The sequence below is a fragment of the Oncorhynchus mykiss genome, chromosome 3, assembly GCF_013265735.2.
Source record: "Oncorhynchus mykiss isolate Arlee chromosome 3, USDA_OmykA_1.1, whole genome shotgun sequence".
Lineage (NCBI taxonomy): Eukaryota > Metazoa > Chordata > Actinopteri > Salmoniformes > Salmonidae > Oncorhynchus > Oncorhynchus mykiss.
Window position 1 is genome coordinate 80,093,596 of NC_048567.1, and position 23,500 is coordinate 80,117,095.

At 44.2% G+C, this 23,500-nt stretch overlaps 1 protein-coding gene across 1 annotated transcript in view; it reads right to left on the reverse strand.

Moving 5' to 3' along the window:
* Positions 1-23,500, reverse strand: part of LOC110504879 (syntaxin-binding protein 5-like) — a 240,583-nt gene that overhangs the window by 85,711 nt on the left and 131,372 nt on the right. Inside the window, exons 6-7 of the mRNA XM_036975302.1 lie at positions 12,331-12,394; positions 4,548-4,631 (exon numbers count right to left, since the gene is read on the reverse strand). Of these exons, the coding sequence (XP_036831197.1) occupies positions 4,548-4,631; positions 12,331-12,394 (148 nt within the window). The remainder of the gene's footprint in view (positions 1-4,547; positions 4,632-12,330; positions 12,395-23,500) is intronic.

Consider the following 23,500-nt stretch of genomic DNA (forward strand, 5'->3'; position numbering starts at 1 on the left):
CATGTAAACACCTTGTAAACACCATGTAAACACCACGTAAACACCTTGTAAACACCATGTAAACACCATGTAAACAAATTGTAAACACCTTGTAAACACCATGTAAACACCTTGTAAACACCATGTAAACACCACGTAAACACCATGTAAACACCATGTAAACAAATTGTAAACACCTTGTAAACACCATGTAAACACCTTGTAAACACCTTGTAAACACATTGTAAACACCATGTAAACACCTTGTAAACACCATGTAAACACCACGTAAACACCTTGTAAACACCATGTAAACACCATGTAAACAAATTGTAAACACCTTGTAAACACCATGTAAACACCTTGTAAACACCATGTAAACACCACGTAAACACCTTGTAAACACCATGTAAACAAATTGTAAACACCTTGTAAACACCTTGTGAACACCTTGTAAACACCATGTAAACACCTTGTAAACACCATGTAAAAACCATGTAAACACCTTGTAAACACCTTGTAAACACCATGTGAACACCTTGTGAACACCTTGTAAACACCATGTAAACACCTTGTAAACACCATGTAAACAAATTGTAAACACCTTGTAAACACCTTGTAAACACCTTGTAAACACCATGTAAACACCTTGTAAACACCATGTAAACACCATGTAAACAAATTGTAAACACCTTGTGAACACCATGTAAACACCATGTAAACACCACGTAAACACCATGTAAACACCTTGTAAACACCTTGTAAACACCTTGTAAAAACCATGTAAACACCATGTAAACAAAATGTAAACACCTTGTAAACACCTTGTAAACACATTGTAAACACCATGTAAACACAATGTAAACACCTTGTAAACACCTTGTAAACACCTTGTAAACACCTTGTAAACACCATGTAAACACCATGTAAACACCTTGTAAACACCTTGTAAACACCATGTAAACACCTTGTAAACACCATGTAAACACCTTGTAAACACCATGTAAACACCATGTAAACACCTTGTAAACACCTTGTAAACACTGTGTAAACACCGTGTAAACACTGTGTAAACACCATGTAAACACCTTGTAAACACCATGTAAACACCATACAAACACCATGTAAACACCATGTAAACACCATGTAAACACCTTGTAAACACCGTGTAAACACCATGTAAACACCTTGTAAACACCTTGTAAACACCATGTAAACACCATGTAAACACCTTAATTAATCGGAGTTCCAGCGGTGTATTTGATCTGAGCATGTGCTAGCACCAGCCAAGAGGTCTAGCGCCAGCCAAGAGGCCTAGCACCAGCAAAGAGGCCTAGCACCAGCCAAGAGGCCTAGCACCGGCCAAGAGGCCTAACGCCGGCCAAGAGGCCTAACGCCGGCCAAGAGGCCTAGCGCCGGCCAAGAGGCCTAGCGCCAGCCAAGAGGCCTAGCGCCAGCCAAGAGGCCTAGCGCCAGCCAAGAGGCCTAGCACCGGCCAAGAGGCCTAGCACCAGCAAAGAGGCCTAGCGCCGGCCAAGAGGCCTAGCACCAGCCAAGAGGCCTAGCGCCGGCCAAGAGACCTAGCACCAGCCAAGAGGCCTTACACGCCAGCCAAACGGGTTAGCGCCAGCCAAGGGGCCTAGCACCTGCCAAGCGGGCTAGCACCAGCCAAGCGGCCTTACGCGCCAGCCAAGCGGCCTTACGCGCCAACCAAGCGGCCTTACGCGCCAGCCAAGCGGGCTAGCGCCAGCCAAGCGACCTAGCGCCAACCAAGCGAGCTAGCGCGAGCCAAGCGGCCTAGCGCCAGCCAAGCAGCCTAGTGCCAGCCAAGCAGGCTAGCACCAGCCAAGCGAGCTAGCACCAGCCAACAGGGCTAGCGTCAGCCAAGCGGGCTAGCACCAGCCAAGCGGGCTAGCACCAGCCAAGCGGGCTACCCCATGCCAAGCGAGCTAGCACCAGCCAAGCGGCCTAGCACCAGCCAGGCGAGCTAGCGCCAGCCAAGCGGCCTAGCACCAGCCAAGCGAGCTAGCACCAGCCAAGCGAGCTAGCGCCAGCCAAGCGGCCTAGCACCTGCCAAGCGGGCTAGCACCAGCCAAGCGAGCTAGCACCAGCCAAGCAGGCTAATCCCAGTCAAACAAGCATCTTTAAGCACTGAAGTGAAGTGACTTCGGAATCAACTGAAATATATGCGTCTTTGAAGCAGTCTTCACATACAAACTTAGAATCAAATTTGATTCAAACAAACTCAGAATCAAATTCGATTCCCCCCAAAAATAACATGGTCACAGCTTTAATATGAATGTTTATTTTTATTTGGCAATTTTCTTCATTTATTAGAGTGCTATCAGGTAGCCTGATTTCAGATGGGTCCATGGAAACAGGATTATTATTAGGGGATATCAATCTAGTTGAAAAGCGTGTAAACGTTTTAATCGAACTGTTAAATTAGTCTGACTATCCACAATTCTCACATGATTGTTTATTTCATAAAACTTTGTGTTTATTACATGTAACCGTAGTCAGTGATAAAACAGGAAAGAAGAAGATTAAAGTCATCCGATGTGTTTCACGTTGGTGCTGTTTGTTTATTTCTTTATGACCTTATTTGAACGGTTCCATATGAGAAGGACATATGTCTTTGTGATGTCATTTATTAAATGACTCAGATGTGGATCAATAGTTAAAGTTCATAGAACAGCACAAATTAAAAACCGTTACGTGTTGACTGCACATTTACAAGCCTTGGAAATGGGGTTTGCTTTTCATTCCCAGAGAGGAAGTGAAAAAAAAAAAGAAAGATGGTGGAAGTGTGACGGGAGTGTTGCAGCGGGATGTGACGTTGAGAACACTGCCGTTTATCCACCCGTTCCTCTCTCTTCTCCCATCAGACCGTCAAAGACAGAGCCTTCCTTATAACAAATCAATTCAGAGTGAGAGCTCCTTTTGTCCTACCCGATCTAAGCTTTTGTCTGGGCTGCAATAGCGATGCCTTCCCCTTGTTGTGTTCGAAACCGTCTTTGATGACGAGTGCTAGAGACGTGGAGGCACCACAGAGGTCTAGGGACCTGGAGGCATCAGAGAGGTCTAGAGACCTGGAGGCACCAGAGAGGTCTAGTGACCTGGAGGCACCAGAGAGGTCTAGAGACCTGGAGACACCAGAGAGGTCTAGAGACCTGGAGGCACCAGAGAGTCATAGAGACCTGGAGGCACCAGAGAGGTCTAGTGACCTGGAGGCACCAGAGAGGTCTAGAGACCTGGAGGCACCAGAGAGTCATAGTGATCTGGAGACACCAGAGAGTCATAGAGACCTGGAGACACCAGAGAGGTCTAGAGACCTGAAAGGAAGCAGAGAGTCATAGAGACCTGGAGGCACCAGAGAGGTCTAGAGACCTGGAGACACGAGAGAGTCATAGTGACCTGGAAACACCAGAGAGGTCTAGAGACCTGGAGACACCAGAGAGTCATAGTGACCTGGAGACACCAGAGAGTCATAGAGACCTGGAGGCACCAGAGAGTCATAGTGACCTGGAGACACCAGAGAGGTCTAGATACCTGGAGACACCAGAGAGTCATAGAGACCTGGAGAGACCAGAGAGTTCTAGAGACCTGGAGACACCAGAGAGTCAAAGAGACCTGGAGGCACCAGAAAGGTCTAGAGACCTGGAGGCACCAGAGAGTCAAAGAGACCTGGAGGCACCAGAGAGTCAAAGAGACCTGGAGGCACCAGAGAGTCAAAGAGACCTGGAGGCACCAGAAAGGTCTAGAGACCTGGAGGCACCAGAGAGGTCTAGAGACCTGGAGGCACCAGAGAGTCAAAGAGACCTGGAGGCACCAGAGAGGTCTAGAGACCTGGAGGCACCAGAGAGTCAAAGAGACCTGGAGGCAGCAGAGAGTCAAAGAGACCTGGAGGCACCAGAGAGGTCTAGAGACCTGGAGACACCAGAGAGGTCTAGATACCTGGAGACACCAGAGAGTCATAGAGACCTGGAGAGACCAGAGAGTTCTAGAGACCTGGAGGCACCAGAGAGTCAAAGAGACCTGGAGGCACCAGAGAGTCAAAGAGACCTGGAGGCACCAGAAAGGTCTAGAGACCTGGAGGCACCAGATATGTCTAGAGACCTGGAGGCACCAGAGAGGGGTGCTGGTTTTTAATGATCACTGATAATGAGGGTAGGCAACATATACAGTAGGTTAAACATCATGTACAAAGGCCTTTACACCGTGCCTGACTGCCTGACCTAACAGAAACATACTTGGGAAGGGCCCTTAATGAAACAAAGCAAGGCAACAATTTAAAAGGAAGCTTTTTTGTAAGCATCAGACAGGACAGGTGGGTGAACTCACCTGTTCAACTGTCTGTTAGTGGCAGAGAGAGAGAGAGAGAGAGAGAGAGAGAGAGAGAGAGACATAGATAGAGACAGGGAGAGAGAGAGAGAGAGAGAGAGAGAGAGAGACAGAGAGAGACAGAGAAAGAGAGAGAAAGAGAGACATAGAGAGAGAGAGACAGAGAGAGAGACAGAGAGAGAGAGAGGCGGGGGGGTGTAAGAGACAGACAGACAGAAACTTACTTCATCATAGTAGATTCTGAAGTCAACCTTCTTGGCCCGGAGGTCCCACTGTACTACTGTTCCACTTTCAAACCCTATCAGCAACTGTGAAGGTCAAAGAGGAAGAGGAAGAGAAAGACATGTAAAGGTGGGGGTTGGGGGTAAAGAGAAGGAAGAGAGGGTTAGGGAGTTGAGTGAGAGAAGGGAAGAGGAAATAGAGGATGAAATCATTGAAACATTGAAATGAGACATTTTTTGTAGACCATAGCCCTGAGCTTTTCTCAGGAAACTATAACACTCTCTCTCCCGCTCTCTCTCTCCCGCCCTCCCTCCCACCAACTCTCTGCTTCTCCAAACGCAGTGGTCCCAGGATGGTAGCTGTCGGTGCCGTGGTTTTCTCTCTGTGTGAGATGTGATTAAGGGGATTGGGAGGGATGATCTTCACCATGAATGTACCACTGAGCACACAACCAATCTGCTCCCTCTGTCTGTTTCTCTCTCTCCAGCTGACTCTTGTCCCTCTTTTGATTTACAGACGATTGACTTTGGGGAGGAGGACTGGGAGACTGATAAAGGGATCAGGACATGTGGGGAATAGAGAGAGAGAGAGAGAGAGAGAGAGAGAGAGAGAGAGAGAGAGAGATAGAGATAGAGAGATAGAGAAATAGAGAGACAGAGACAGAGAGAGAGAGAGAGAGAGAGAGATACAGAGACAGAGAGAGAGAGAGAGAGAGAGAGAGAGAGAGAGAGACAGAGAGAGAGAGAGAGACAGAGAGAGAGAGAGAGAGAGACAGAGAGAGAGAGAGAGAGACAGAGAGAGAGAGACAGGGAGAGCGAGAAAGAGAAATGACTTTGTGTTTATGAGCCTCTCTGTAGGACGTCTGTACATCATTGTCACAAGACTTGGACAGAGGGCAGAGGTCACTGAGATGGACACAGACCAGGAAGTAAGTTGGTAAGACAGGGGAACCCAGGAAGTGGATGATGACAGTTCATCAGTGTGTGTGGGTGGGTTACCCAGATCTTGCTGTGTAGATACTCTAACGTTATGAAACCAACAAGACAGAATTAAACAAAATGGATGACTACTGATAACATACAACTGCCATATCAGAGAGAGAGAGAGAGAGAATGAGAGAGAGAGAGAGAGAGAGAGAGAGAGAGAGCGAGAGAGAGAGAGAGAAAGAGAGAGAAAGCGAGAGAAAGAGGCCTTTGCAAAATATGAGTGGCCATTGTCAGAAAAACATTTAAAATCCACTTGCTCTACAGTTCTGGATTAATAAAATACACATGAGGTGTGATTAATGACAAACATACGAGGTGTGATTAATGACAAACATACAAGGTGTGCAGGGATATGCAAAGACAGTATCTCTAAAAAGCTAATAAGATGATAACATGGAATTGGAGAAGTATGGTGGATATGAGGAACCACAAGACCCAAAGGCAGAGATAAATATTAAAAACACACACCCTCTAGAGAAAGATACCACCCTCTAGAGAAAGATACCACCCTCTAGAGAAAGATACCACCCTCTAGAGAAAGATACCACCCTCTAGAGAAAGATACCACCCTCTAGAGAAAGATACCACCCTCTAGAGAAAGACACCACCCTCTAGAGAAAGACATCCCCCTGTAGAGATAAAGACAACACCCTGTAGAGATAAAGACAACACCCTGTAGAGATAAAGTTAACACCCTGTAGAGATAAAGTTAACACCCTCTAGATAAAGATAACAGCCTGTAGAGATAAAGACATCACCCTGTAGAGATAAAGACAACACCCTGTAGAGATAAAGACAACACCCTGTAGAGATAAAGTTAACACCCTCTATATAAAGATAACACCCTGTATAGATAAAGACAACACACTCTAGAGATAAAGTTAACACCCTCTAGATAAAGATAACACCCTGTAGAGATAAAGACAACACCCTCTAGATAAAGATACAGTTGAAGTCCGAAGTTCACATACACCTAAGACAAATACATTTAAACTCAGTTTGTCACAATTCCTAACATTTAAGTAATTTAAGTCAGTAAGGATCACCAATTTATAGTAAGAGTGTGAAATGTCATAATAATAGTAGAGGTCATTATTTATTTCAGCTTTTATTTCAGCTTACATCACTATCCCAGTGGGTCAGAAGTTGACATACACCCAATTAGTATTTGGTAGCATTGACTTTAAATTGTTTAACTTGGGTCAAACATTTCAGGTCGCCTTCCACAAGCTTCCCACAATAAATTGGGTGAATTTTGGCCCATTCCTCCTGACAGAGCCGGTGTAACTGAGTCAGGTTTGTAGGCCTCCTTGCTCGCAAACACCTTTTCAGTTCTGCCCACAAATTTTCTATAGGATTGAGGTCAGGGCTTTGTGATGGCCACTCCAATACCGTGACTTTGTTGTCCTTAAGCCATTTTGCCACAACTTTGGAAGTAAATCAAATCAAATCAAATCAAATTTTATTTGTCACATACACATGGTTAGCAGATGTTAATGCGAGTGTAGCGAAATGCTTGTGCTTCTAGTTCCGACAATGCAGTAATAACAAGTAATCTAACTAACAATTCCAAAACTACTGTCTTGTACACAGTGTAAGGGGATAAAGAATATGTACATAAGGATATATGAATGAGTGATGGTACAGAGCAGCATAGGCAAGATACAGTAGATGGTATCGGGTACAGTATGTACAAATGAGATGAGTATGTAAACAAAGTGGCATAGTATAGTATAAAGTGGCTAGTGATACATGTATTACATAAGGATACCGTCGATGATATAGAGTACAGTATATACGTATGCATATGAGATGAATAATGTAGGGTAAGTAACATTTATATAAGGTAGCATTGTTTAACTTGAATCTACTTGAGACGCACATGTCCCAAGTAGGCACCTGGAAATGCAAATGCGCTACGCTAAATGCTAAATGTACTCGTTAAAACTCAAACCTTGATCAAAATTCACAAGCAGGGTATTAAATTAAAGCTACACTCGTTGTGAACCTAGCCAGCAAGTCAGATTTTTAAAATGCTTTTCGGCGAAAGCATCAGAAGCTATTATCTGATAGCATGCACCCCCCAAAATGCCAGCTCGACACGTAAACAACAGATTTTGCGATAGACGGCGCTACCCAAAACGCAGAAATAAAATATAAAACATTCATTACCTTAGACGAGCTTCTTTCTTGGCACTCCTATATGCCCCATAAACATCACTATTGGGTCTTTTTTTCGTTTAAATCGGTCCATATATACCCAAAATAGCTTTGTATAGAAGTAGTGTCATTCAGAAAAATTCATCGTTTTTAAACGCTGCGTAATTTTTTAAAATTAAAAAAGTCGACGATAAACTTTCACAAAACACTTCGAAATCCTTTTGTAATCCAACTTTAGGTATTAGTAAACGTTTATAATCTATCAAAACGATTACAGGGCGATGTCTCTTCAATAGGTCCTCACTTCAAAAACAATGCAATCTGATCTCTCCCTGAACTGCATCCGGGTGAAGACTGGAGAACTTGGGGTCAGACAGATGGATTTTCCAACAATTAATTCGATTGAAAATTAGTACAATGGCGCCATCGTGCGGAATTTGTAGACGGTGCAGGCAAATTCCCATTAAATTCTGTTCTCCTTTAACAACTGGTGGAAGTGACTTATGGAAATTATTTTTTGCTTTCAGAGAGCAGTTTTTCTTGCGTTTTTCAATGAAACACACGCTCTGTTATAGTCACAGCCGTGATTTAACCAGTTTTATAAACTTCAGAGTGTTTTCTATCCACACATACTAATCATATGCATATACTATATTCCTGGCATGAGTAGCAGGACGCTGAAAAGTTGCGCGATTTTTAACAGAATTTTCAAAAAAGGGGGGGGTAGATGTAACAGGATTTATTAAAGTGGCTAGTGATATATTTACATCATTTCCCATCAATTCCCATTATTAAAGTGGCTGGAGTTGAGTCAGTGTCAGTGTGTTGGCAGCAGCCACTCAGTGTTAGTGGTGGCTGTTTAACAGTCTGATGGCCTTGAGATAGAAGCTGTTTTTCAGTCTCTCGGTCCCAGCTTTGATGCACCTGTACTGACCTCGCCTTCTGGATGATAGCGGGGTGAACAGGCAGTGGCTCGGGTGGTTGATGTCCTTGATGATCTTTATGGCCTTCCTGTGACATCGGGTGGTGTAGGTGTCCTGGAGGGCAGGTAGTTTGCCCCCGGTGATGCGTTGTGCAGACCTCACTACCCTCTGGAGAGCCTTACGGTTGAGGGCGGTGCAGTTGCCATACCAGGCGGTGATACAGCCCGCCAGGATGCTCTCGATTGTGCATCTGTAGAAGTTTGTGAGTGCTTTTGGTGACAAGCCAAATTTCTTCAGCCTCCTGAGGTTGAAGAGGCGCTGCTGCGCCTTCTTCACGATGCTGTCTGTGTGAGTGGACCAATTCAGTTTGTCTGTGATGTGTATGCCGAGGAACTTAAAACTTGCTACCCTCTCCACTACTGTTCCATCGATGTGGATAGGGGGGTGTTCCCTCTGCTGTTTCCTGAAGTCCACAATCATCTCCTTAGTTTTGTTGACGTTGAGTGTGAGGTTGTTTTCCTGACACCACACTCCGAGGGCCCTCACCTCCTCCCTGTAGGCCGTCTCATCGTTGTTGGTAATCAAGCCTACCACTGTTGTGTCGTCCGCAAACTTGATGATTGAGTTGGAGGCGTGCGTGGCCACGCAGTCGTGGGTGAACAGGGAGTACAGGAGAGGGCTCAGAACGCAACCTTGTGGGGCCCCAGTGTTGAGGATCAGCGGGGAGGAGATGTTGTTGCCTACCCTCACCACCTGGGGGCGGCCCGTCAGGAAGTCCAGTACCCAGTTGCACAGGGCGGGGTCGAGACCCAGGGTCTCGAGCTTGATGACGAGCTTGGAGGGTACTATGGTGTTGAATGCCGAGCTGTAGTCGATGAACAGCATTCTCACATAGGTATTCCTCTTGTCCAGATGGGTTAGGGCAGTGTGCAGTGTGGTTGAGATTGCATCGTCTGTGGACCTATTTGGGCGGTAAGCAAATTGGAGTGGGTCTAGGGTGTCAGGTAGGGTGGAGGTGATATGGTCCTTGACTAGTCTCTCAAAGCACTTCATGATGACGGATGTGAGTGCTACGGGGCGGTAGTCATTTAGCTCAGTTACCTTAGCTTTCTTGGGAACAGGAACAATGGTGGCCCTCTTGAAGCATGTGGGAACAGCAGACTGGTATAGGGATTGATTGAATATGTCCGTAAACACACCGGCCAGCTGGTCTGCGCATGCTCTGAGGGCGCGGCTGGGGATGCCATCTGGGCCTGCAGCCTTGCGAGGGTTAACACGTTTAAATGTCTTACTCACCTCGGCTGCAGTGAAGGAGAGACCGCATGTTTTCGTTGCAGGCCGTGTCAGTGGCACTGTATTGTCCTCAAAGCGGGCAAAAAAGTTATTTAGTCTGCCTGGGAGCAAGACATCCTGGTCCGTGACTGGGCTGGGTTTCTTCCTGTAGTCCGTGATTGACGGTAGACCCTGCCACATGCCTCTTGTGTCTGAGCCGTTGAATTGAGATTCTACTTTGTCTCTGTACTGGCGCTTAGCTTGTTTGATAGCCTTGCGGAGGGAATAGCTGCACTGTTTGTATTCGGTCATGTTACCAGACACCTTGCCCTGATTAAAAGCAGTGGTTCGCGCTTTCAGTTTCACACGAATGCTGCCATCAATCCACGGTTTCTGGTTAGGGAATGTTTTAATCGTTGCTATGGGAACGACATCTTCAACGCACGTTCTAATGAACTCGCACACCGAATCAGCGTATTCGTCAATGTTGTTATCTGACGCAATACGAAACATCTCCCAGTCCACGTGATGGAAGCAGTCTTGGAGTGTGGAGTCAGCTTGGTCGGACCAGCGTTGGACAGACCTCAGCGTGGGAGCCTCTTGTTTTAGTTTCTGTCTGTAGGCAGGGATCAACAAAATGGAGTCGTGGTCAGCTTTTCCGAAAGGGGGGCGGGGCAGGGCCTTATATGCGTCGCGGAAGTTAGAGTAACAATGGTCCAAGGTCTTTCCTCCCCTGGTTGCGCAATCGATATGCTGATAAAATTTGGGGAGTCTTGTTTTCAGATTAGCATGCTTGGGGTCAATGTCCATTTGGAAGACCCATTTGTGACCATGCTTTATCTTCCTGACTGATGTCTTGAGATGTTGCTTCAATATATTCACATAATTTTCCTTCCTCATGAAACCATCTATTTTGTGAAGTGCACCAGTCCCTCCTGCAGCAAAGCACCCCCACAACATGATGCTGCCACCCCTGTGCTTCACGGTTGGGATGGTGTTCTTCGGCTTGCAAGCATCCCCCTTCTTCCTCCAAATATAAAGAGGGCCATTATGGCCAAACAGTTCTATTTTTGTTTCATCAGACCAGAGGACATTTCTCCAAAAAGTACGATCTTTGTCCCCATGTACAGTTGCAAACCATAGTCTGGCTTTTTTATGGTGGTTTTGGAGCAGTGGCTTCTTCCTTGCTGAGCGGCCTTTCAGGTTATGTCTATATAGGACTCGTTTTACTGTGGATATAGATACTTTTGTGCCTATTTCATCCAGCATCTTCACAAGGTTCTTTGCTGTTGTTCTGGGATTGATTTGCACTTTTCACACCAAAGTACATTAATCTCTAGGAGACAGAAAGCGTCTCCTTCCCGAGCGGTATGACGGCTGTGTGGTCCCATGGTATTTATACTTGCGTACTATTGTTTGTACAGATGAACGTGGTACCTTCAGGCGTTTGGAAATTGCTCCCAAGGATGAACCAGACTTTTGGAGGTCTACAATTATTTTTCTGAGGTCTTGGCTGATTTCTTTTGATTTTCCCATGATGTCAAGCAAAGAGGCACTGAGTTTGAAGGTAGGCCTTGAAATACATCCACAGGTACACCTCCAATTGACTCAAATTATGTCAATTAGCCAAAAATATGGCTAAGACCTAATGATATTTTAGTCAAAATGACGAAGACTAGTCTAAATCTAAGAAAGACTGCCTCCACATACTGCCTCTGACTCATCTTGCTCCCCTTTACCTGTCTCCATTACACTGATTGGCTCTGACATACACGCCCACACACTCAGAGAAACAAAAAACATGAAATGGCAAACCTCTCTGAGGCTGAATTCAAGTCCTTTGGAAGGCAGAAAAAGTCTGATTTGCTTCAGGCAATAAATCCAAGCCCAAAACATACTCAATATCCCCTGCGACTGATCTCTCTCTCACTCTCTCTCTCTCCCTGACAGCATCTTACATTTTATGTCACACGAACAGCCCACGCACATAGAGCACCAGTAGTTCTTCCATGGCGAATCCCCCTAATGCCTCCGTGCCCGCGGCAAAACGCCCCGACAACACTGACCACGGCCGTCCTCATAACAGTCCTGACCCCTGCCTGACCCACGGTGCTGACAGAGACACAGGTCTGTCCCCACTGGGAGATGATGACGAGGACAGCCAATAGCAGAAGGCGCGCAGTAAATCCCAAGGCCAGGAGTGACTCATTTTTGGTGTCGTGTTGGGTCATTGATCCTGTATAGAAAATAGCAAGTCTAAGAACAGGCGGCAGTCTGTGTAGCAGAGAGACAGCTAGCTCCAGGCTACACTGATCCACCAGGCAGACCCCTCCTGAGGTAACAGGTGACAGAGAGTAAGGGGTAATCTCTGGGTTTCTGCTAGAGGAGAGAAAGGAGGAGGTAAGGAGTTGTTTTGTAGTTTTTTTATTCTTCCTCCAACTCACCTTGCATTCATCCTTCGGGCTGTCACTCAGATGGACTACGGGTCCTGGATGGGCTTTAGTTGCTCTGTCGATGAGAGAAGGAGAAGGAAAGGGTCTATCAGGTTAAGGACACGAGTGCAGATGTTTTCAGAATGATAGCCAAGGGACGGTGCAAAACGCTGCCATCTACTTTAAATGAATCATGTTTTAAATGTTTGTTTTTTTACCTGCTGTAAACAAATAGATACACGTTTCAGACTACAGAGTATCAAAAACAACTGCATAGTGACTAGCGACCTTCAGCTTCAGAGCCGGCAAAGCCAAAGGATCAAGCATCCGTTCACTACACTAGGGAATTACAGAAATAACGCGCCATGCTGAATCCAATAGAGAGCAGGAACTGGCTTGATTTGACAACAGCAGAGTCGTACATAACCTGGTTCAGGTGGCCCTGCAGAAGGCACTGTAACATCACCATACAGTATTATAGTAATACTATTGTAATATCACCATACAGTAATACATAACCTGGTTCAGGTGGAAGGCACTGCAAGCTGAAACACTGGTCATCCATAAATTAGTAAATATATTTATATAGTGTTGAATCTTCTTTATTTGTGTTTATACAGCAGTAAAGTAACATCACCATACAGTATTATAGTAATACTATAGTAATATCACAATACAGTAGTATAGTAATACTTGCTTACATTGAAAGTCAATATATATAAAAAAATATTTAAAAAAATAAAAAGAGTTCTTAACAGGGCGTGTTTTTTTTTTACCCATCACCATACAGTAGTATAGTAATACTATAGTAATATCCCCATACAGTATTATAGTAATACTATATTAACATCACCATACAGTAGTATAGTAATACTATAGTAACATAACCATACAGTATTATAGTAATACTATAGAAATATCACCATACAGTATTATAGTAATACTATAGTAATATCACCACTCTGACCATTTTACTCGTCTCGTGGTGTTGAGCGTTTGTAAATGAATTATTCTGCACTCTGGCACACTCAGAGGAGAGCGCTCTGAAATTGGAGTAGATAGCCAGAGAGAATTTACAAAAGCACCCGAATATCCACTGAGAACGCACAACGACCATTTAGTTAAGAATAGCGGGAATGACGGCATTTTCTGCTGACAACGTTGTGAAGCCACGCCCATTTTCGGGAGGAATTGCATTATGGGCCCCATAAAAGCACAGAAATAGTGTCCTCTGCTTGTATACTTCGTATTTTAGCGAATGTAGTACGACATCCGGGAACTTCTGTCGTACTAACGAAATCCATTCTATGACCAATAATCATACTACATACTGAATTTACGTCACAAATAGTACAGTTAGTGGGGTTAGTATGAGTTTTCGAACACAGCTCTGGACTGACCCTGGTTCTCACCGGGCTACGCTAGCCGCTATAGCACAGGCAGAATCACAGCCTTATACACCCGCCCCCAACGAGAGGAGACTGGCCGCGGTACAGATTACCACCGCTGTGACCAAATACACAGACACCTTGTGCTCCGGGAGGTCCCGGGGAGACATGGCAACGCGAGAGTCCAGCGAGTCTGTTGTTGTTGGGTCGGTGAGGATAATTCATTTTTTTAAATTGTTTAATGAACCTTTATTTTGACATGTAAGTCATACTGAGACTAGGGTCTCTTTTACAGATGAGCCCTGCGTATATACAACAAACACATATACAACATACAACATTACAGACACATTTATCAATGTCGAGGTCTCTGATCACGACTCTGAACTGACCAAGGGGGACCAGAACATCTCAGTTCAGCTCTGGAAGTTGTTCCACATGAAGGGAGCAAAAACAAGCTTTACCCAACTCTGTGCAGACACACACACACACACACACACACACACACACACATGCAAAGACACATAAAAACACACACAAAGACATATAGACACAGACATTAACATATACTGTATGCACACACATAGATAAAGACACACAAACTCAGCAAAAAAATAAGTCCCTTTTTCAGGACCCAGTCTTTCAAAGCTAATTCGTAAAAATCCAAATAACTTCACAGATCTTCATTGTAAAGGGTTGAAACAATGTTTCCCATGAACCATAAACAATTAATGAACCATAAACAATTAATGAACCATAAACAATTAATGAACCATAAACAATCAATGAACCATAAACATTTAATGAACATGCACCTGTGGAACAGTCGCTAAGACACTAACAGACAACAGACGGTAGGCAATTAAGGTCAAAGTGCTCATTACTGACGAGTCGTGGTTTTGTCTCACACAGTGAGGGGTGATGTTCGGATTTGCATTTATCGTAGAAGGAATGAGCGTAACACCGAGGCCTGTACTCTGGAGTGGGATCGATTTGGAGGTGGAGGGTCCGTCATGGTCTGGGGCGGTGTGTCATCAGACTGAGCTTGTTGTCATTGCAGGCAATCTCAATGCTCTGCGTTACAGGGAAGACATCCTCCTCCCTCATGTGGTACCCTTCCTGCAGGTTCATCCTGACATGACCCTCCAGCATGAGAATGCCACCAGCAATACTGCTCGTTCTCTGTGGGATTTCCTGCAAGACAGGAATGTCAGTGTTCTTTCATGGCCAGCGAAGAGCCCAGATCTCAATCGCATTGAGCACGACTGGGACCTGTTAGATCGGAGGGTGAGGGCTAGGGCCATTCTCCCCAGAAATGTCCGGGAACTTGCTGGTGCTTTGGTGGAAGAGTGGGGTAACATCTCAGAGCAAGAACTGGCAAATCTGGTGCAGTCCATGAGGAAGAGATGCACTGCAGTACTTAATGCAGCTGGTGGCCACACCAGATACTGACTGTTACTTTTGATTTTGACCCCCCCCCCCCCTCCCTTTGTTCAGGGACACATTATTTATGTTAGTCAGCATGTCTGTGGAACTTGTTCAGTTTATGTCTCAGTTGTTTAATCTTGTTATGTTCATACAAATATTTACACAATACTTACACTACTTTGCTGAAAATAAACACAGTTGACAGGGAGAGGAAGTTTCTTTTTTTGCTGAGTTTACGTGTACACATGCACGGACACATGCACGGACACACGCACGGACACATGCACGGACACATGCACACATTACCTCCTTCATTGCACAGCGTATTTTTTAAACGCATAACTGTGTAAATGTATGTATTTTATTTATCCGTTATTTTACCAGGTAAGTTGACTGAGAACACGTTCTCATTTACAGCAACGACCTGGGGAATAGTTACAGGGGAGAGGAGGGGGATGAATGAGCCAATCGGAAACTGAGGATTATTAGGTGACCGTGATGGTTTGAGGGCCAGATTGGGAATTTAGCCATGGGATCTTTAATGACCTCAGAGAGACAGGACACCGGGGTTAACACCCCTACTCTTACGATAAGTGCCATGGGATCTTTAATGACCTCAGAGAGACAGGACACCGGGGTTAACACCCCTACTCTTACGATAAGTGCCATGGGATCTTTAATGACCTCAGAGAGTCATGGTACAGCGTTGTGAGCTCATCTATTATAAGCTATCAATTGATAGAAAAAGGCTAAATCATTTAACCTTCACATCTCTGTGCCCTTTTATACGGCAGTCTTTCAAAGAGGTTCTGAGGGACAACACTAAAACACTAAAACACTAAAACTCTAAAACACTAAAACTCTAAAACACTAAAACACTAAAACTCTAAAACACTAAAACTCTAAAACACTAAAACACTAAAACACTAAAACTCTAAAACTCTAAAACACTAAAAGTCTAAAACGTAATACCTATGTCTCTCTCTGGAGATCATTTCACACCTTCAGACCCATCTGGGCTGTATTGAGCTCTCACACTGAGACAGTGTGTCATGGTGAAAACATGTATGTCTCCGCTGAGGGAGAGATCTCCACGCACGCACGCACGCACACACACACACACACACACACACACACACACACACACACACACACACACACACTGCCAGCTTGCTGGAGCTGTAGGAGCCGCAGGGGGCGAGTTTTGGTTGGCTCCACTCGGTCGACACGGTAACGCTGGGATGGATAGGAGGGGAGCCGCGAGCGGGGAGGGGGAGGGGGGGGGGGGGGGGGGGTCCTACATCAAGAAGATTAAAAACGTCCCAGACCGTCTACGCTGACGCATTACTTACTCACCCAGCCACTACCCAGAATTCTCTCTTCACAGTGTGTATCGATACAGAGAATATCCAACCAAGAGAGCTCAGGTGAAATTATACTTTTGTTTCATGTTTTTTTTGTCTCCAGTTGGACACACTTTGTCTGGCAATGAACAGGAAAAGGGTTGCTCACAAATAATTAGACTATGTTCTCTTGTATCCCCCTAACAGACCAGAAAAAAACACCAGATCTTTGATGTTTTCATTTTCTTTATTCATCTCTCTCTCTCCAGAACATATCTGTAACGTCATATTAACGACTACATATAGATTCTGTTCTTCATCCTACTGAGAGAGGAAAACATTTATTTATATATATATATATAGTTTCTGAAAGATGCTACATGAAAGAGAGACAATTACCTGTATTAAATAGGTTGCAATAGTAATTTTCCGTGTATGTGAGTGAGTGGGGTTGGGCATGTTATGTATCAACCTCTAAAAAAATGTACATGAATAATAATCCACATAATGGAGTGGCAGGGTAGCCTAGTGGTTAGAGTGTATAGGCGGCAGGGTAGGCTAGTGGTTAGAGTGTAGAGGCGGCAGGGTAGCCTAGTGGTTAGAGTGTAGAGGTGGCAGCGTAGCCTAGTGGTTAGAGTGTAGAGGTGGCAGGGTAGCCTAGTGGTTAGAGTGTAGAGGCGGCAGGGTAGCCTAGTGGTTAGAGTGTAGAGGTGGCAGCGTAGCCTAGTGGTTAGAGTGTAGAGGTGGCAGGGTAGCCTAGTGGTTAGAGTGTAGAGGTGGCAGCGTAGCCTAGTGGTTAGAGTGTAGAGGTGGCAGCGTAGCCTAGTGGTTAGAGTGTAGAGGTGGCAGGGTAGCCTAGTGGTTAGAGTGTAGAGGTGGCAGCGTAGCCTAGTGGTTAGAGTGTAGAGGCGGCAGGGTAGCCTAGTGGTTAGAGTGTAGAGGCGGCAGGGTAGCCTAGTGGTTAGAGTGTAGAGGCGGCAGGGTAGCCTAGTGGTTAGAGTGTGGAGGTGGCAGGGTAGCCTAGTGGTTAGAGTGTAGAGGTGGCAAGGTAGCCTAGTGGTTAGAGCGTTGGACTAGTAACCAGAAGGTTGCAAGTTCAAATCCCTGAGCTGACAAGGTACAAATCTGTCGTTCTGCCCCTGAACAGACAGTTAACCCCACTGTTCCTAGGCCGTCATTGAAAATAAGAATTTGTTCTTAACTGACTTGCCTAGTTTAATCACATTTTTTAAAATAATTCACTGTTGCTGCAGGATTATTTTTCTGCTGTAAAAAAAAAAAAAAAAATGGTTCAAATGAAGATCCTGCATCTGTATGCTGTTCCTGTGAGTCATACCTGCATCCTGCCTCGGCACTGGTGGAGACATTTGGGAAGGGCATACCTAACACGACAAGATGTCTCTTCACTGGGTGACTGTCACATCCCATAGCATTACAGCTGATGAGGATAACTGTACGTTGCCCAAACAACAACATGACAAGATGTCTCTTCACTGGGTGACTGTCACATCCCATAGCATTACAGCTGATGAGGATAACTGTACGTTGCCCAAACAACAACATGACAAGATGTCTCTTCACTGGGTGACTGTCACATCCCATAGCATTACAGCTGATGAGGATAACTGTACGTTGCCCAAACAACAACATGACAAGATGTCTCTTCACTGGGTGACTGTCACATCCCACAGCATTACATCTGGTGAGGATAACTGTACGTTGCCCAAACAACAACATGACAAGATGTCTCTTCACTGGGTGACTGTCACATCCCATAGCATTACATCTGGTGAGGATAACTGTACGTTGCCCAAACAACAACATGACAAGATGTCTCTTCACTGGTTGACTGTCACATCCCATAGCATTACAGCTGATGAGGATAACTGTACGTTGCCCAAACAACAACATGACAAGATGTCTCTTCACTGGGTGACTGTCACATCCCATAGCATTACAGCTGATGAGGATAACTCTACGTTGCCCTAACAACAACATGACCAGTAAAGGAAACAGTGCAGATTTACTAAGACCTCAGGGCTTTGGTATCAGGCACTCCACTGTCAATATATACTGGGTCTGAAGTGGTGACAGTCAACATTTACTGGGCCTGCTATAGTGACAGTCAATATATACTGGGCATGCAGTAATGACAGTCAATATATACTGGGCCTGCTGTAGTGACAGTCAATATATACTGGGCCTGCAGTAATGACAGTCAATATATACTGGGCCTGCAGTAATGACAGTCAATATATACTGGGCCTGTAGTAGTGACAGTCAATATATACTGGGTCTGAAGTAGTGACAGTCAACATATACTGGGCCTGCTGTAGTGACAGTCAATATATACTGGGCCTGCTGTAGTGACAGTCAATATATACTGGGTCTGAAGTAGTGACAGTCAACATTTACTGGGCCTGCTATAGTGACAGTCAATATATACTGGGTCTGAAGTAGTGACAGTCAACATTTACTGGGCCTGCTATAGTGACAGTCAATATATACTGGGTCTGAAGTAGTGACAGTCAACATTTACTGGGCCTGCTATAGTGACAGTCAATATATACTGGGCCTGCTGTAGTGACAGTCAATATATACTGGGCCTGCTGTAGTGACAGTCAATATATACTGGGCCTGCAGAAATGACAGTCAATATATACTGGGCCTGCTGTAGTGACAGTCAATATATACTGGGCCTGCAGAAATGACAGTCAATATATACTGGGCCTGCTGTAGTGACAGTCAATATATAATGGGCCTGCTGTAGTGACAGTCAATATATACTGGGTCCGCAGTAATGACAGTCAATATATACTGGGCCTGTAGTAGTGACAGTCAATATATACTGGGTCTGCAGTAATGACAGTCAATATATACTGGGCATGCAGTAATGACAGTCAATATATACTGGGCCTGTAGTAGTGACAGTCAATATATACTGGGCCTGCAGTAGTGACAGTCCATATATACTGGGCCTGCTGTAGTGACTGTCAATATATACCGGGTCTGCAATAATGACAGTCAATATATACTGGGCCTGCAGTAGTGACAGTCAATATATACTGGGCCTGCAGTAGTGACAGTCCATATATACTGGGCCTGCTGTAGTGACTGTCAATATATACCGGGTCTGCAATAATGACAGTCAATATATACTGGGCCTGCTGTAGTGACAGTCAATATATAACAGTTTCAACTGTTCTGCCTGCGGCTATGGAATCCTGACCTGTTCACCGGACGTGCTACCTGTCCCAGACCTATTATTCGACCATGCTGGTCATTTATGAACATTTGAACATCTTGGCCATGTTCTGTTATAATCTCCACCCGGCACAGCCGGAAGAGGACTGGCCACCCCACAAAGCCTGGTTCCTCTCTAGGTTTATTCCTAGGTTCAGGCCTTTCTAGGGAGTTTTTCCTAGCCACCGTGCTTCTACACCTGCATTGCTTGCTGTTTGGGGTTTTAGTCTGGGTTTCTGTACAGCACTTTGAGATATCAGCTGATGTACGAAGGGCTATATAAATACATTTGATTTGATTTGAATATATACTGGGTCTGCAGTAATGACAGTCAATATATACTGGGCCTGCAGTAATGACAGTCAATATATACTGGGCCTGTAGTAGTGACAGTCAATATATACTGGGTCTGAAGTAGTGACAGTCAATATATACTGGCTCTGCAGTAATGACAGACAATATATACTGGGTCTGCAGTAATGACAGTCAATATATACTGGGTCCGCAGTAATGACAGACAATATATACTGGGTCTGCAGTAGTGACAGTCAATATATACTGGGTCTGTAGTAATGACAGTCAATATATACTGGCTCTGCAGTAATGACAGTCAATATATACTGGGTCTGTAGTAATGACAGTCAATATATACTGGGCCTGTAGTAATGACAGTCAATATATACTGGGTCCGCAGTAATGACAGACAATATATACTGGGTCTGCAGTAGTGACAGTCAATATATACTGGGTCTGTAGTAATGACAGTCAATATATACTGGCTCTGCAGTAATGACAGTCAATATATACTGGCTCTGCAGTAATGACAGTCAATATATACTGGGTCTGTAGTAATGACAGTCAATATATACTGGGTCTGTAGTAATGACAGTCAATATATACTGGGTCTGCAGTAATGACAGTCAATATATACTGGCTCTGCAGTAATGACAGTCAATATATACTGGGTCTGTAGTAATGACAGTCAATATATACTGGCTCTGCAGTAATGACAGTCAATATATACTGGCTCTGCAGTAATGACAGTCAATATATACTGGGTCTGCAGTAATGACAGTCAATATATACTGGGTCTGTAGTAATGACAGTCAATATATACTGGGCCTGCAGTAGTGACAGTCAATATATACTGGGTCTGCAGTAATGACAGTCAATATATACTGGCTCTGCAGTAATGACAGTCAATATATACTGGCTCTGCAGTAATGACAGTCAATATATACTGGGTCTGCAGTAATGACAGTCAATATATACTGGGTCTGCAGTAATGACAGTCAATATATACTGGGTCTGTAGTAATGACAGTCAATATATACTGGCTCTGCAGTAATGACAGTCAATATATACTGGCTCTGCAGTAATGACAGACAATATATACTGGGTCTGCAGTAATGACAGTCAATATATACTGGGTCTGCAGTAATGACAGTCAATATATACTGGGTCTGCAGTAATGACAGTCAATATATACTGGGTCTGCAGTAATGACAGTCAATATATACTGGGTCTGCAGTAATGACAGTCAATATATACTGGGTCTGCAGTAATGACAGTCAATATATACTGGGTCTGTAGTAATGACAGTCAATATATACTGGCTCTGCAGTAATGACAGTCAATATATACTGGGTCTGCAGTAATGACAGTCAACATATATTGGGCTTGCAGTAATGACAGTCAATATATACTGGTCCTGCAGTAGTGACAGTCAATATATACTGGGTCTGCAGTAATGACAGTCAATATATACTGGGCCTGAAGTAGTGACAGTCAATATATACTGGCTCTGCAGTAATGACAGACAATATATACTGGGCCCGCAGTAATGACAGTCAATATATACTGGGTCTGCAGTAATGACAGTCAATATATACTGGGCCTTCAGTAATGACAGTCAATATATACTGGGTCTGCAGTAGTGACAGTCAATATATACTGGGTATGCAGTAATGACAGTCAATATACAGTATACTGGGTCAGCAGTAGTGACAGTCAATATATACTGGGTATGCAGTAATGACAGTCAATATACAGTATACTGGGCATGCAGTAGTGACAGTCAATATATACTGGTCCTGCAGTAATGACAGTCAATATATACTGGCTCTGCAGTAATGACAGTCAATATACTGGGTCTGCAGTAATGACAGTCAATATATACTGGGCCTGCAGTAATGACAGTCAATATACAGTATACTGGGTCAGCAGTAGTGACAGTCAATATATACTGGCTCTGCAGTAATGACAGTCAATATATACTGGGTCTGCAGTAATGACAGTCAATATATACTGGGCCTGCAGTAATGACAGTCAATATACAGTATACTGGGTCAGCAGTAGTGACAGTCAATATATACTGGGTCTGCAGTAATGACAGTCAATATATACTGGGCCTGCAGTAATGACAGTCAATATATACTGGGCCTGCAGTAATGACAGTCAATATATACTGGGCCTGCAGTAATGACAGTCAATATATACTGGGCCTGCAGTAATGACAGTCAATATATACTGGGTCTGCAGTAATGACAGTCAATATATACTGGGTCTGAAGTAGTGACAGTCAATATATACTGGGTCTGAAGTAGTGACAGTCAATATATACTGGGTCTGCAGTATTGACAGTCAATATATACTGGGTCTGCAGTAATGACAGTCAATATATACTGGGTCTGTAGTAATGACAGTCAATATATACTGGGCCTGCTGTAATGACAGTCAATATATACTGGGTCTGCAGTAATGACAGTCAATATATACTGGGCCTGCAGTAATGACAGTCAATATACAGTATACTGGGTCAGCAGTAGTGACAGTTAATATATACTGGCTCTGCAGTAATGACAGTCAATATATACTGGGTCTGTAGTAATGACAGTCAATATATACTGGGTCTGCAGTAATGACAGTCAATATATACTGGGCCTGCAGTAATGACAGTCAATATACAGTATACTGGGTCAGCAGTAGTGACAGTCCATATATACTGGGTCTGTAGTAGTGACAGTCCATATATACTGGGCCTGCAGTAATGACAGTCAATATATACTGGGCCTGCAGTAATGACAGTCAATATATACTGGGCCTGCAGTAATGACAGTCAATATACAGTATACTGGGTCTGTAGTAGTGACAGTCCAAATATACTGGGCCTGCAGTAATGACATTCAATATATACTGGGTCTGCAGTAATGACAGTCAATATATACTGGGCCTGCAGTAATGACATTCAATATATACTGGGTCTGCAGTAATGACAGTCAACATATACTGGGCCTGCAGTAATGACAGTCAATATATACTGGGTCTGCAGTAATGACAGTCAATATATACTGGGTCTGAAGTAGTGACAGTCAATATATACTGGGTCTGAAGTAGTGACAGTCAATATATACTGGGTCTGCAGTATTGACAGTCAATATATACTGGGTCTGCAGTAGTGACAGTCCATATATACTGGGTCTGTAGTAGTGACAGTCCATATATACTGGGCCTGCAGTAATGACAGTCAATATATACTGGGCCTGCAGTAATGACAGTCAATATATACTGGGCCTGCAGTAATGACAGTCAATATACAGTATACTGGGTCTGTAGTAGTGACAGTCCATATATACTGGGCCTGCAGTAATGACATTCAATATATACTGGGTCTGCAGTAATGACAGTCAATATATACTGGGCCTGCAGTAATGACATTCAATATATACTGGGTCTGCAGTAATGACAGTCAACATATACTGGGCCTGCAGTAATGACAGT